The following is a 16,346-nucleotide window of genomic DNA, read 5'->3' as shown; positions in this document are numbered from 1 at the left end:
AAGAAAGAGGTTAAGACATCAGAGAGGCAATCATAGTGTGTTTGGAACAGAGTGAAGAGAAGGCGTGATTGGTTTGGAATGTGGCCATGGTTGTGAATTAGCCTCTTCGACCACCCTAATCTTGCAAGCTTACATTCTAGCAAAACAGAATGCAAGCTCGCGAGATCAGGATGTCCGTACAAGGCTAGTTGTGAATGTTTCTGACCTGCAGAGCTGAGGGAGGAAGTGAGTTGTTGTGAGTAAGTTTGGAACATGGCCATGGTAGTGAATGTGACTGACCTGCAGTGACTGGAGAGTGCGAGAGTAGCCACTCCCCCTGTGGTCCTTCCCCTGCAGCTGTGGAGGCAGACACTCTGAGGGCCACGGCCCCCTCAGGACATTCCAGCCACCTCTGACTGGGCCCTGACACTGTAATGGACCCTGATACAGTCACTGGAGAGAAGACGGCGGACCAGAGATATATAGTATTTGACCATGCACACAATCAATGAATCAGTGAATCAATGAATCAATCAACAGCTCAATTAAAGGGGCAATCAGTAGATACTTCATCCATTTTTTTTATAAAAAAAGATTTGTACCCATTGATTCCTGAAGAATATAACTTATAAATGCCTCATGATCCAACTGTCGTACCTCATCAGAACCCAAAATATATGCTTGGTTTACTTCAATGTTTGTAAACAAAGTAAATGGAAATAAACACTATATATTCTGAAAACATGGTTATAACTATAAATATGATATCATGGATGGTCAGTCCTTGCATCCATAGCTCTGTCTATGAATTTGGTTAAACTTCTCCAGCCCCATTTCTCAACTTTTTTTCTGTAAACGGCGGGAGATCACTTTGTTATTGTTTCAACTGCTGATTCCGACTTTAAATGTAATGTTTTTACAAATGCATTTATCACAAAGTGTAGGTAAGTATAAGTACTGTATATCCAAAAAAGAGCAGACAAGATGACCCCCTAACATACAGTACCAGTCAAAAGTTGGGACACACCTACTGATTCCAGGGTTTTTATTTATTGTTACTATTTTCTACATTGTAGAATAATACTGAAGACATCAAAACTATGAAATAACACATGTAGTAACCAAGAAAGTGTTAAACAAATCAAAATATATTTGAGAGTCTCCAAAGTAGCCACCCTTCCCATTGATGACAGCTTTGCACACTATTGGCATTATCTCAACCAGCTTCATGAGGTAGTCACCTAAAATTTAAGATATTGAAAGTTTCTTCAAGTATAGTCGCAAAAACCATCAAGCGCTATGATGAAACTGGCTCTCATTAGGACCGCCACAGGAAAGGAAGACCCAGAGTTACCTCTGCTGCAGAGAATAAGTTACCAGCCTCAGAAATTGCAGCCCAAAAAAATGCTTCACCGAGTTCAAGTAACAGACACATCTCAACATCAACTGTTCAGGGGAGACTGCATGAATCAGGCTTTCATGGTCGAATTGCTGCAAAGAAACCACTTCTAATGGACACCAATAAGAGGAAAAGTCACAATTTTTGGTTCCAACCGCCGTGTCTTTGTGAGAAGCAGATTAGGTGAACGGATGATCTCGGCATGTGTGGCTCCCACCTTGAAGCATGGAAGAGGAGGTGTGATGGTGTGGGGGTGCTTTGCTGTTGACATTGTAAGTGATTTATTTAGAATTCAAGGCACACTTAACCAGCATGGCTACCACAACATTCTGCAGCAATATGCCAGCCCATCTGGTTTGCGCTTTGTGGGACTATCATTTGTTTTTCAACAAGACAATACCCAACACACCTCCAGGCTGTGTAAGGGCCATTTTACCAAGAAGAGTGATGGAGTGCTGCATCAGATGACCTGGCCTCCCCAATCACCCGACCTCAACTCAATTGCTGTGGTTTGGGATGAGTTGGACCGCAGAGTGAAGGAAAAGTAGCCAACAAGTGCTCAACATATGTGGGAACTCATTCCAGTTGAAGCTTGTTGATAGAATGCCAAGAGTGTGCAAAGCTGTCATCAAGGCAAAGGGTGGCTACTTTGAAGAATCTAAAATCTAAAATGTATTTTGATTTGATTAACACTTTTTTGGTTACAACATGATCGTGTTATTTCATAGTTTTGATGTCCTTACTACTATTCTACAATGTAGAAAATTGTGAAAATAAAGAAAACCCGTTGAATGAGTTGGTGTGTCCAAACTTTTGCCTGGTACTGTAGATTCCCTACAACATGTTGTTACAGCCAGGACAACAACAGTTAAACTACAGTATTGCACACAGCTTTCATCGCACCAAGTCATTACACTACAGGGACAGGGTGAAAACGTAGCTGTTCTAGCTGCTTCCGCACCAGCATAGAGGTCCCCAAAGGGGAGTGGTGCATGATGGGTAACAACTCAGGTCTGACTTTAGCTTCAGATATGCATGTGCACACAACCACATCCTGCTGTGGTGTTTAAGAATAGCTTTTGATTCTCTGAATCTCCAAGCCCTGAAACTGCACACTGTAGCTAACTGAGACTAACTAATACAAACAAACAAGACATCCATTCTCTTCCATTGACTGGGAGGAGTTCCATTTGGCTCCCAGAATATACTTCCTGAAGATTCTTGATATGTACTTTATAATATCACAATCTAATCCCTCTACATCTGATGTACAGTACAGTTGAATTCAGTATGATTCAGAGAGACAGGTTACTGGAACTAAGGAGAGGGGTGTTGTCTTTCTCTGTGTGGTGAAAGGGTGGAAAGCCCTGTCTCAGCCCTGTCTCAGCTCTGTGTCAGCTCTGTGTCAGCTCTTTCAGCTGTGGGTTTGTGAGGCGTGCGAATCAAAGAAATGGCACTAGGTTGATTTCTAGGTAACCCCGTCCTCCGGCTCTCTCTCTGGCGACAGAGAGAGAGCCGGCTGGTGGGCGAGATTCATTTTTAGGTGACATGTTTTTTCCATTGTAATACTGGAGTATGCGCAGAACACCTTAGACATACCGAAAATGCACACACATGCATATTGATAATGCATACACTACAACACACACATTCCTATCCTCTCACCCCTCTGATTCTGATCTGTGTCAGAGTCCAGTCTCTTGAGGTAGATGTTGTAGTGTGTTAGGAAGCCTCTCTGTTGGTCCACTGGTAGCTCCTCCCATTGGATCAGAACCCGGCTGGTTTCATGGGCCAACACTGACACCTTCGGTACCGACACAGGTTCTTAAATACAGACAAGGAGTCAGGGAACACTGTCACTGGAGAATAAGAAGAATCCACAGCTCATTATGAGTACTTTATATAATGGGATAGCAACGAAACAGCAGTGCAAAGTAATACCATAAAGTAGCAAACAAAAACACAATGTGTTATTTTACATAAGGGGTAATTTCACAAATTCCTAATCATGTAAACCTACTATCTTCTCTGGAATAGACCAGGCCAGATGAGGGGTTGGACACACCCCATGTAGTGTCAGCATACAGAGACACATTATACCTCACTCCCGGCGTCAGACCTGAAACAAAACACACCATTTAATACATGAATAAGATGGCGCCAGAGAAGGCTGACGTTTTACGTGTTCCTAACCAATTGTATTTGTTTGTTTATTTGCATTGTTTGTAACTTGTTTTTTAAACTTATTTTGTACATAATGTTGCTGCTACTGTCTCTTATGACTGAAAATAACTTCTGGACATCAGAACAGCGATTACTCACCACGAACTGGCAGAATCAATTGTTCCTTTAACGAGTCGGACGAGCCCGACGTGAATGACATACTGCTTTCCCGGGAACAGGCCTAGATCCCCGTCATTTATGTGAAGAGAAGGCGGAGAAAAAGGGGCCGGAGGTCGGGCTGCCTTCTGAGAATTCGTAGGCGATCGAATAAACCCCCACTGCCTTCCGTTCTGCTAGCAAACGTGCAATCTTTGGAAAATAAAATCGATGACCTGCGCGGAAGATTAAACTACCAACAGAACATTAAATACTGTAATATCTTATGCTTCACGGAGTCGTGGCTGAACGACGACATTATCAACATACAGCTGGCTGGTTATACGCTGCACTGGCAGGATAGAACAGTGGCGTCTGGTAAGACAAGGGGCGGCGGACTATATATTTTTGTAAATAACAGCTGGTGCATGATATCTAAACGTCTCGAGATTTTGCTCGCCTGAGGTAGAGTATCTCATGATAAGCTGTAGACCACACTATCTACCACACTATCTACCTGTCTACATACAACCACAGACCGATGCAGGCACTAAGACCACACTCAATGAGTTGTATTCTGCCATAAGCAAACAGGAAAACACTCACCCAGAGGCGACGCTCCTAGTGGCTGAAGACTTTAATGCAGGGAAACTTAAATCCGTCTTACCAAATTTCTATCAGCACGTTAAATGTGCAACCAGAGGGAAAAAACTCTGGACCACCTTCACTCCACACACAGAGACGTATACAAAACTCTCCCTCGCCCTCCATTTGGCAAATCTGACCATAATTATATCCTCCTGATTCGCGCTTACAACCAAAAATTAAAGCAGGAAACACCAGTGACTCGGTCAATAAAAAAAGTGGTCAGAAGAAGCAGATGCTAAACTACAGGACTGTTTTGCTAGCACAGACTGGAATATGTTCCGGGATTCTTCCGATGGCATTGAGGAGTACACCACATCAGTCACTGGCTTCATCAATAAGTGCATCAATGACGTTGTCCCCACAGTGACTGAACGTACATACCCCAACCAGAAGCCATGGATTACAGGCAACATCCGCACTGAGCTAAAGGCTAGAGCTGCCACTTTCAAGGAGCGGGACTATAACCCGGAAGCTTATAATAAATCCCACTATACCCTCCGATGTACCATAAAACAGGTAAAGCGTCAATACAGGACTAAGATCGTACTACACAGGCTCTGATGCTCGTCAGATGTGGCAGGGCTTGCAAACCATTACAGACTACAAAGGGAATCACAGCTGAGAGCTGCCCAGTGACACGAGCATATCAGACGAGCTAAACTACTTCTATGCTTGCTTCGAAGCAAATAACACTGAAACATGCATGAGAACACCAGCTGTTCCGGAAGACTGTGTGATCACGCTCTCCGCAACCAATGTGAGTAAGACCTTTAAACAGGTCAATATTCACAAGCCCGCAGGGCCAGATGGATTACTGCGAGCATGCGCAGCAAGTGTCTTCACTGACATTTTCAACCTCTCCCTGTGGCTTCCTGCCATCCAGGACCTCTATACTAGGCGGTGTCAGAGGAAGGAACTAAAAATTGTCAAAGACTCCAGCCAGCCTCGTCATAGACTGTTCTCTCTGCTACCGCATGGCGAGCAAGTCTAGGTACTAGAGGCTTCTAAACAGCTTCTACCCCCAAGCCATAAGACTCCTCAACATCTAATCAAATGGCTACCCAGACTATTTGCATTGCCCAACCCCCCCCCCCCCCACTCTCTTTTACACCGCTGCTACTCTCTGTTTTTATCATCTATGCATAGTCACTTTAATAACTCTACCTACATGTACATATTACCCTAATAACCTCAACTAACCAGTGCCCCTGCACATTGACTCTGTACCGGTACCCCCCTGTATATAGTCTCACTATTGTTATTTTACTGCTGCTCTTTAATTACTTATTACTTTTATTTCGTATTCGTTTTAACTGCATTGTTGGTTAGGGGCTCGTAAGTAAGGTCTACACCTGTTGTATTCGGCGCATGTAACTAATAACATTTGATTTGATGAGTCTATCTCAGTAGTCCAAAATAGTCAATTCCCTCCACTAGCTACCTCTTGTGGTTGATGATGAGCATTGCCCTATCACATGCTTTGTCAGAATCAGCAGCAGTTTGTAGACAAAGACACGGTCAGAAATGTGTCTGTGGTTCTGACTTATGTACTTACCTGTGATGAGTGTTGTGTTTCTCTTCCTGGCCACTCTCTGCCAGCCCAGTTCCTGACGTCCACTCTTCCACTCCACCAAAAAGCCCAACAGTACCTCCGCTTCAGCCCCACTAGATCCATCCCACGACCAGGACAGGGCAACTGCATCCCCTCCTTCTACGTTTGCCGGACTGAGGTTTCTCAGAACAGGCCCAGACACACCTGTAATACAAAGAATATGGTTGGTGTTCATCATATCACAATTACTTAAGTGAAAAACAAGTAAACCTGTGTCTGTGAGGTGTGTAGTAGCAAGTATATCTTCTCACCTGTGTGTGTGAGCTGTATGGTAGCAAGTATATCTTCTCACCTGTGTGTTTGAGCTGTATGGTAGCAGGTGGAGATGTCCCGTAGGAGGTGACAGCCCTTACAAACAACTCCTGAACCCCAGGTGACACCTGGACAGAACACTGGGTGACACCAGCAGGATAGGTGATCTCCTCCTGTCTCTGACCCTGATGCAGGTAGACCAGATCATACCTCAACACATGACCACTATAGTCACCTGGAGACAGGGGCTGAGGAGAGAGAGGGGGGAACAGATGGAGAGAGGGAAGAAAAGAGGAAAGGTGAGACAGAGAGAGGTGAGACAGAGAGAGATGAGACAGAGAGAGGTGAGACAGAGAGAGATGAGACAGAGAGAGGTGAGACAGAGAGAGGTGAGACAGAGAGAGGTGAGACAGAGAAAGGTGAGACAGAGAGTTGAGACAGAGAGAGATGAGACAGAGAGAGTTGAGACAGAGAGAGTTGAGACAGAGAGAGGTGAGACAGAGAGATAAATAGATAATGATCTCCTTTCCATGTAGTATTATCCAAGTTTATCATCCAAACAAAATTTAAGGATTAAAGCGCTACAGAACAACATTGAAAAATCACAACCTCAAACAATACAATTACCACCAACAGTCCACCATAGTATGCTATTTGATCTTCTTTAAAGTTCTTGGGGTCAAATAACAGCTTTTAGTTGCTAAGCGTGCAAACCAACCGATCAAAACTGATAGTGTTTCTGCAGATACCTTCCACAGTACTGTCACATCCTGAACCCCATCCACCCCAGGGATACCAAACACTCTCCAGACATCCAGCTCTCTAGTGGGGGCTGAAAACATAAAGGAGAACAAGTTACTCTGATGACAACACTTTACAGGTTAGTAAAAATATCTACATTTGGACTTTATCTTAAGACAACTTCCACAACACTGTCAAAATAATCTGTTGTCAGTGACTTCCAACCCTCACTGCAATGTGTGAACAAGCTCTCTCTGAAACGTGCATTATTTAAAAACCGTGCTGGGCTCTGGGCTTACCTATGCCTGGGCTTGTTTTACTAGCTGATGGGCTCCATCTACTGCAGAGGGGCCTTTGGGTGGAGGAGTTCCTGAGCGCAGCGGTGGACCTCTGTGCAGAGGTTGGCCTCTCTATGGAGAAACAGACTCTGATCTGGAACTCATACTGTGTCATGGGCTTCAGGCCCTCCACCTTGACCAGGCCTCTGCTCGGATCCAAGTGTAGCTCCACCTGCACAAAAACACCAACAGACAATGGCATTCACTCATACTTCTTCTCTTTATTCTTGTATTAGTCCAACTGTTAGAGTGCATGTACAGTATTGGAACATTTAGATGTTACCAAGGTGAGGAATGGGGATGTTGATGACGACAATATAATATTACTCACCCAGGAGCCATTGCCTGTTCTGAGCCTGACGTGGGGTCTTAAAGGTTTTGGGTATTCAGAGCAGTTCCAGTGCAATACAGCCGCCCTGGAGCCACTCCAAAACTCCAGCTTCATGATCTGAGGGGTGTCTGGTATCACTGCAATGCCAAGAAACACATCAGGTAAATTACAAACCTAGAGGGGCTAAATGGGATGTTCTCATTATTTAATAGTTGTTATGCCCCAATGTCCTTTTAATTCACGGTTTATTAACATTGACAGTCCTGGTATTAATCAGCACACAGAGACAATACATGCAGGAAGCTGATCCTTTGAAAACAATGTCAAACTCAAAACATATCAGAGGATTTCACAGCAAGATGTCCTTAAAAGGAACAAGTTACAGGATGAGAAATTACTTCACATGCAAAACACATAAACATTTTCAGATATGAGAGAACATTATGTATATATTTACAAGGATTTTTAAAATGGATTTGATTTGTATTATTCCCAGCACCAGAGTGAGATGCAATTTGGTGGTAGTGACGTGTGCACATCCTTTCTGGCAACAAAATATATGAAGATATAAAAAAACTGGTATGTATGTATGCGTTTGTCTTCAGAGACATGAACTTACCTACATCATTGACAGAGAAGTTGAAGGGTTGGGACAGTGATGTTCCCAGGTGGTTGTGAGCTCTTATACTCAGCTGGTACTGTTCATTCTCATCCAGCTCCAACCGTGGAATACTGAACACACCAGTACCCTGGATGTCACGGTGAAACACCTGGGCTCTGTTCACACTGTGGATAAGCAAGTCACATTACTTTTCCAGAGAAGGACAAATGGGAAAAAGCTTTCCTTGCCTTGAATCTGTTAATTATTCTGTTTAAGTGCTCAAGCCACGTATATAAAAGGTTGAGAAAAAAAGGTGCTATCTAGAACCTAAAAAGGTTCTTCGGCTGTCCCCATAAGATAATTATTTGAAGAACACGTGTTGGTTCCAGCTAGAACCCTTTTGGTTCCAAGTAGAACCGTTTTGGGTTCCATGTAGAATTCTTTCCACAGAGGGTTCTACCTGGAACCATAAAGGGTTCTTACCTGGAACCAAAAAGGGTTATCCTATGGGGACAGCTGAATAACCCTTTTGGAACCCTTTTGTCTAAGAGTGTAGCTACACATCTATTCACAATATATTTTTGATGTGGTAATCCTAGCCCAGGGTGGAGGAAAAGACAGTGAGCAGACTTTACCACACTACAGGGCCCATCACCCAGCTCACCTCCTGAATGAGACATAGTAGGTTGTGACCAGGTGTGTTTCCCGTCCTCTGCTCCAGCTACAGGTGATCTCCTCTGAGTCCCTGGAAGCCTGGCAGGCTATACCACTGGGCTCATCAGGAGGGTCTGCAGGGAAGGAGAGCAATAGTATACAGCACACCCTTACAGGGTCTAGCAATTGCTCTGAATAACTTATCTAAAATATTTGTTTTACTATTTCATAAGAGTCCAGAATTGGTCAAGTAAGAACTAATGCTAATTTGCAGCAACATCAACCAGCCAGAGAGGCAACAACACTGCAAAGATAACATCCAGAATCTAAAGACAGTAGACGTACATCCAGTGTGTAGGTCTAGCCCACAAACAGTCTGTATGCGTCCGTCTGTTTGCCGCAGCCTACAGACCAGAATGGAGTTTGGTGTGCGGAGGTTAGTCAGTCTCAGCCGGACAGTGGAACAGTTCAAGATCTCTAGTGCCGTCTGGTCCTGCCCATTCAGTTCCACAGATAAACTGACAACACAAAGAGGTTTCAATACTACAAAACGTCTCTCTCTGTTCCCTTCTCTTCATTATGCCACTCTCCTTCCTCTCTATATACAGACAGACAGACAAACATATAGGCAGGCAGGCAGACAAACACCAACCGATCGACACCTATCTATCTATCTATCTATCTATCTATCTACCGACCGACCAACCGACAGACAGACCTCTGGCCACAGTGGGGCTTTGTGGTTGTGCAGTACACTGTAAGGTTGGAACCCATGTGAAAGAGTGGCCCAGGTTCTACAGTCACAGACCCCTGACAGATGATACCCATTCTCGGACCTGAGGGGCTGGCTGGAACCTGGAATGTACCTGTCCACAAACACAACATAACACAGTGTTACACACAGTGCATTCGGAAAGTATTCAGACCCCTTGACTTTTCCACATTTTGTTACGTTACAGCCTTATCCTACAATGGATTAAATACTATTTTCTCCTCATCAATCTACACACAATACCCCCCCCTAATTTTTTTTTACATAAGTATTCAGACCCTTTGCTATGAGACTCAAAATTGAACACACACCTGTCCACATAAGGTTCCACAGTTCATTTCAGAGCAAAACCCAAGCCATGAGGTCAAAGGAATTGGCCGTAGAGCTCAGAGACAGGATTGTGTCGAGGCACAGATCTGGGGATGGTACCAAAAAATGTCTGCAGCATTGAATGTCCCCAAGAATACAGTGGCCTCCATAATTCTTAGATGGAAGAAGCTTGGAACCACCAACACTCTTCCTAGAGCTGGCCGCTCAGCCAAACTGAGCAATCGGGGGGGAAGGGCCTTGGTCAGGGAGGTGACCAATAGCTGAATGGTCACTCTTACAGAGCTCCAGAGTTCCTCTGTGGAGATGGGAAAAGATTCCAGAAGGACAACCATCTGTGCAGCACTCCACCAATCAGGCCTCTATGGTAGTGTCCAGACGGAAGCCACTCCTCAGTAAAAGACACATGACAGCCCGCTTGGAGTTGCCAAAAGGCACCTAAAGGATTTTCAGACCATGAGAAACAAGATTCAATGGTCTGATAACATCAAGATTGAACTCTTTGGCCTGAATGCACTGTTCCTACGGTGAAGCATGGGGGTGGCATCATGCTGTGGGCATGTTTTTCAGCGGCAGGGACTGGGAGACTAGTCAGGATCGAGGGAAAGAAGAATGGAGCAAAGTACGGAGAGATCCTTGATAAAAACCTGCTCTAGAGCGCTCAGGACCTCAGACTGGGGTGAAGGTTCAACTTCCAACAGGACTATGACCATAAGCACACAGCCAAGACAACGCAGGAGTGGCTTCGGGACAAGTCTCTGAATGTCCTTGAGTGGCCCAGCCAAAGCCCGGACTTGAACCCGATCAAACATCTCTGGAAAGACCTGAAATAGCTGTGCAGCAACGCTCCCCATCCAAACTGACAGAGTTTGAGAGGATCTGCAGAGAAGAATGGGAGAAACTCCCCAAATCAGGTGTGCCAAGCTTGTAGTGTCATACCCAAGAAGACTCAAGGCTGCAATCACTGGCAAAAGTTCTTCAACAAAGTACTGAGTAAAAGGGTCTGAATACTTATGTAAATGTGATGTAAATGTGTAAATGTCAGTTTTTAAAAAATAATTTAGCAAAACATTTCAAAAGTGTTTTGTCATTATGGGGTATTTTGTGTAGATTGATGAGGGGGGAAAAACTATTTATTCACATTAGAATAAGGCTGTAATGTAACAAAATGTGGAAAAATACAAGGGGTCTGGATACTTTCCGAATGCACTGTGTTGTGATGTCACGGGCAGTTCGCTCTAGAGAGGAATGAACCAACTCTGGAATGTTATTAAGCAATACTAAACCATGTTAAACTAAACATTTATTGGAATGTAAAATGTAATGCACAACATTATTTATTTCCATATTACAAAAATACAGGAATCACTTACATCTGTACAAGAGAAATATGACGGTAGTCCTCCAAATGGTTCTGAAGAGACTCATCTCACCTGTTCTCTGGCTTTCTGTGTCTACAGGCACATTAGCACAAATACTTTTCAGCTGAACATTTGATTTTGATTGTGATGACAGATCAAATTGGCCACAACTGTAGCCTCATATCAAAATAACCTTCCTGATCTCAATGCCAGAATTATACATCATTAATAGGAGCAATGACATTTAGAGTACTGAACATATTGGTTGATATGTTTCAGCTCATTTTACCACTAGATATGTTTTTGTCAAGAGAGAGACTAGATCTGACCATGCTCTTCCTCTTAGAAATGTCTGTATACAGCAGTTAACATGAATTAACCGAAGTAGAGGCAGTTGAAATCGTGATAGCTAAGTGAGTGGAATAGGATACATGACAGATATATACAGTTGAAGTCGGAAGTTTACATACAAAGGTTGGAGTCATTAAACCTCGTTTTTCAACCACTCCACAAATTTCTTCTTAACAAACTATAGTTTTGGCAAGTCAGTTAGGAGATCTACTTTATGCATGACACAAGTCATTTTTCCATTTTTCCAGACAGATTATTTAACTTATAATTCACTGTATCACAAATCCAGAACAACAGCGAATGACCTTGTGAAGATGCTGGAGGAACAGGTACTAAAGTATCTACAGTGGGGCAAAAAAGTATTTAGTCAGCCACCAATTTTGCAAGTTCTCCCACTTAAAAAGATGAGAGAGGCCTGTAACACTTCAACTATGACAGACAAAATGAGAAAAATAAATCCAGAAAATCACATTGTAGGATTTTTTATTAATTTATTTGCAAATTATGGTGGAAAATAAGTATTTGGTCACCTACAAACAAGCAAGATTTCTGGCTCTCACAGACCTGTAACTTCTTCTTTAAGAGGCTCCCCTGTCCTCCACTCGTTACCTGTATTAATGGCACCTGTTTGAACTTGTTATCAGTATAAAATACACCTATCCACAACCTCAAACAGTCACACTCCAAACTCCACTATGGCCAAGAACAAAGACCTGTCAAAGGACACCAGAGACAAAATTGTAGACTTGCACCAGGCTGGGAAGACTAAATCTGCAATAGGTAAGCAGCTTGGTTTGAAGAAATCAACTGTGGGATCAATTATAGGAAATGGAAGACATACAAGACCACTGATAATCTCCCTCGATCTGGGGCTCCACGCAAGATCTCACCCCGTGGGGTCAAAATGATCACAAGAACGGTGAGCAAAAATCCCAGAACCACACGGGGGACCTAGTGAATGACCTGCAGAGAGCTGGGACCAAAGTAACAAAGCCTACCATCAGTAACACACTACGCCGCCAGGGACTCAAATCCTGCAGTGCCAGACGTGTCGCCCTGCTTAAGCCAGTACATGTCCAGGCCCGTCTGAAGTTTGCTAGAGAGCATTTGGATGATCCAGAAGAAGATTGGGAGAATGTCATATGGTCAGATGAAACCAAAATATAACATTTTGGTAAAAACTCAACTCGTCGTGTTTGGAGGACAAAGAATGCTGAGTTGCATCCAAAGAACACCATACCTACTGTGAAGCATGGGGGTGGAAACATCATGCTTTGGGGCTGTTTTTCTGCAAAGGGACCAGGACGACTGATCCGTGTAAAGCAAAGAATGAATGGGGCCATGTATCGTGAGATTTTGAGTGAAAACCTCCTTCCATCAGCAAGGGCATTGAAGATGAAACGTGGCTGGGTCTTTCAGCATGACAATGATCCCAAACACACCGCCCGGGCAACGAAGGAGTGGCTTCGTAAGAAGCATTTCAAGGTCCTGGAGTGGCCTAGCCAGTCTCCAGATCTCAACCCCATAGAAAATCTTTGGAGGGAGTTGAAAGTCCGTGTTGCCCAGCAACAGCCCCAAAACATCACTGCTCTAGAGGAGATCAGCATGGAGGAATGGGCCAAAATACCAGCAACAGTGTGTGAAAACCTTGTGAAGACTTACAGAAAACGTTTGACCTCTGTCATTGCCAACAAAGGGTATACAACAAAGTATTGAGATAAACTTTTGTTATTGACCAAATACTTATTTTCCACCATAATTTGCAAATAAATTCATTAAAAATCCTACAATGTGATTTTCTGGACTTTATTTTCTCATTTTGTCTGTCATAGTTGAAGTGTACCTATGATGAAAATTACAGGCCTCTCTCATCTTTTTAAGTGTGAGAACTTGCACAATTGGTGGCTGACTAAATACTTTTTTTCCCCACTGTATATCTTCCAAATGGACTATGACCCCAAGCATACTTCCAAAGTTCAGGCAAAATGGCTTAAGGACTACAAAGTCAAAGTATTGGAGTGGCCATCACAAAGCCCTGACCTCAATCCTATAGAAAATTTGTGGGCAGAACTGAAAAAGTGTGTGCAAGCAAAGAGGCCTACAAACCTGACTCAGTTACACCAGCTCTGTCAGGAGGAATGGGCCAAAATTCCCCCAACTTATTGTGGGAAGCTTGTGGAAGGCTACCCAAAACGTTTGACCCAAGTTAAACAATTTAAAGGCAATGCTACCAAATACTAATTGAGTGTATGTAAACTTCTGACCCACTGGGAATGTGATGAAATAAATAAAAGCTGAAATAAATCATTCTCTCTACTATTTTTCTGACATTTCACATTCTTAAAATAAAGTGGTGATCCTGACTGACCTAAGACAGGGAACTTTTACAAGGATTAAATGTCAGGAATTGTGAAACTGAATTTAAATGTATTTGGCTAAGGTGTATGTAAACTTCAGACTTCAACTTTATTTATCATAGTGTCTGCACATGAACTGCACACATGAGATATGTGACCTTATTAAACTTCACCTTTGTATACACATTCTTTTAGAAAATAAATCCTAACACATTCTTAAAGTCACCTAGGATAAGTCATGAAGTACTTAATAAGAAAGTAACATGTTGAAATAGTAATACAATGACACTTCGTCTGTCTACTTCCTTCAGTCTTCTATTTGCCCAGATCTCTCTAGTTTTTTATATCGGTATAATGTCAAGATAAAAACATTTGGATGACTGTTACTCACCAGCATGTTAAAGTGTCCACATCCCTTCTTTGAAGAGGACTGATAACCCATCTGTGGATTATGTCAAATAGTAAAATAAAGATTAACATTCAGCATAATCCAGGTATTACTAAACCTTCATTTGCTGACGACTTGCTTGCAAGATGTTTTTGTCATCTTTGTTCTTATACTTGGTGATGAAACTTCTTTAAAGGAGGCAATGACCTAGATCTGAGGTATTTTAGCAGAAACTTTCTATGTTACTTTGCCCCACTTAAGGAACCACAGCGGTTCTGTTAACTCAGCTAACTCAGAGGTCGGTGTCCTCAATAACTGTTTTCACTAAATGTGTTGTTAGCAGATTACAAAGTAGACTACTTTCCTGCATATCATTTTTGGTATGGCTGCAATAATTAAGTGCTGCCATGTTATGCAATTTTATGGTGTGTTTAATGGTGTCTTTGATCTAGTTTGTTTGCTACAATGGAATCAATTGAAAAGTGAAAACCCCACCAACCCTGCTTGCCGGTCAAGTTAAATCCAATGCACTACTCACAGTCCCATCTCCTCATCAGAGGTGCCTACTCCACACATGGTGTCCCAAATGCATTCTATAAAGACCATAGATCAAAAATGTACTATACTATACTACAGTATACGTGTGTGTGTGTGTGTGTGTGTGTGTGTGTGTGTGTGTGTGTGTGTGTGTGTGTGTGTGTGTGTGTGTGTGTGTGTGTGTGTGTGTGTGTGTGTGTGTGTGTTTGTGTGTGTGTGTGTGTGTGTGAGAGAGGCTTCCAAATATAACAGATATTGATTAGGAAGCTATACATGTGCCTCTTCCATTGTGACGAGCATGTGTGTGTGTTGAGAAGAGTGTGAATGAAAAGTGTACGTGTGTCAGAGCTGGAAGCTCGGTCGTGTTGCTCTAGATTTCTGATTTCTTTACCCCAGTCAGTTTCCATCTCCATCATCAAAGGGCTGGAGGGGAAATCCAACCAGAACAGATCACAAAAAACTTGAGATAAAACTCTTCAAACAGTCCATGTTCAGATTAAAAAGGTCATAAGCAATGACGTTTCTGACGTTTTGCCCTATAGTTGTCAGTGGAGTCATTTCATAATGTGAAGATGTTGGTATCGGTGGTATTTGAAACTAATTGAAACCCCGTGTTCAGCAGGGTGTGGGAACCATGTCTTTGTAATGGAAAGGGGGAGCACTGATTTTCATATGACAGACTTCCCCCCTCTTTGGTTGGCTCTTTGAATTATGAAACTCAGTATGTCAGTGTTCAATACAGAGACCCTAGTGTTAAGTACCCTGGACCTGATCGAGGCTGGGATGAAGACCGTTGCCACCCCTTTATGCTAGGCCCTGGTCTACATGATGAACTACTCAGAGATACAGGGGGAGTCGACTCTTCCACAGCACCCGCGTGATTGATTGATTGATTATTTGATTGATCTATTGATCAATTGATTGATCCCTTCACCTTTTCCCTCCAGGGAAGATCCAGGCTGAGATAAACAGTGACAGGCCAGTCCCGCCAGCCCAACATGTCCTACACTGACACTGTTATCCATGAGACACAGGGGATGGGCAACATTGTGCCGCTGGGTTTCCCCAAGATGGCTAGCAAAGACGCAACACTGGGGGGATACTTCATACCCAAGGTGATAGACATTAGCTACAGCATTAACAACAGTCCCTCCATGTATCAAGTGAATGATACTTGTTATCCCTAAACTTTTGTGACATTCGGCGCTCAAGGCAAACATTAGCACAAACCTAACAATAGCTACCAAAAGCCATGGATGATTTGTACAGGTAGTCATAATGTGGCAACTTTGCCATTTGGCTGCTACATTGCAGTCTCAACGTCAACAATGAAGAGGCGACTCCGGGATGCTGGCCTTCTAGGCAGAGTTCCTCTGTCT

General features: G+C 43.1%; 1 protein-coding gene across 1 annotated transcript in view; it reads right to left on the bottom strand.

Annotated features, from left to right (window-relative positions):
- The window catches only part of il23r (interleukin 23 receptor), a 23,146-nt gene extending 6,800 nt beyond the window's left edge, over positions 1–16,346 (bottom strand). Inside the window, exons 1-14 of the mRNA XM_055861074.1 lie at positions 14,434–16,346; positions 11,347–11,427; positions 9,593–9,740; positions 9,220–9,392; positions 8,885–9,008; positions 8,239–8,405; positions 7,620–7,756; positions 7,250–7,460; positions 6,959–7,041; positions 6,250–6,457; positions 5,901–6,101; positions 3,399–3,497; positions 3,044–3,202; positions 280–432 (exon numbers count right to left, since the gene is read on the bottom strand). Coding sequence (XP_055717049.1) covers positions 280–432; positions 3,044–3,202; positions 3,399–3,497; positions 5,901–6,101; positions 6,250–6,457; positions 6,959–7,041; positions 7,250–7,460; positions 7,620–7,756; positions 8,239–8,405; positions 8,885–9,008; positions 9,220–9,392; positions 9,593–9,740; positions 11,347–11,401 — 1,918 coding nt within the window. The 5' untranslated portion in view covers positions 11,402–11,427; positions 14,434–16,346. The remainder of the gene's footprint in view (positions 1–279; positions 433–3,043; positions 3,203–3,398; positions 3,498–5,900; positions 6,102–6,249; positions 6,458–6,958; positions 7,042–7,249; positions 7,461–7,619; positions 7,757–8,238; positions 8,406–8,884; positions 9,009–9,219; positions 9,393–9,592; positions 9,741–11,346; positions 11,428–14,433) is intronic.

This window comes from Salvelinus fontinalis, chromosome 14 (assembly GCF_029448725.1).
Source record: "Salvelinus fontinalis isolate EN_2023a chromosome 14, ASM2944872v1, whole genome shotgun sequence".
In the NCBI taxonomy this organism is placed as follows: domain Eukaryota; kingdom Metazoa; phylum Chordata; class Actinopteri; order Salmoniformes; family Salmonidae; genus Salvelinus; species Salvelinus fontinalis.
Note: the sequence above shows the minus strand (reverse complement) of the source record. Positions and strands in the feature narration are given on the sequence as shown.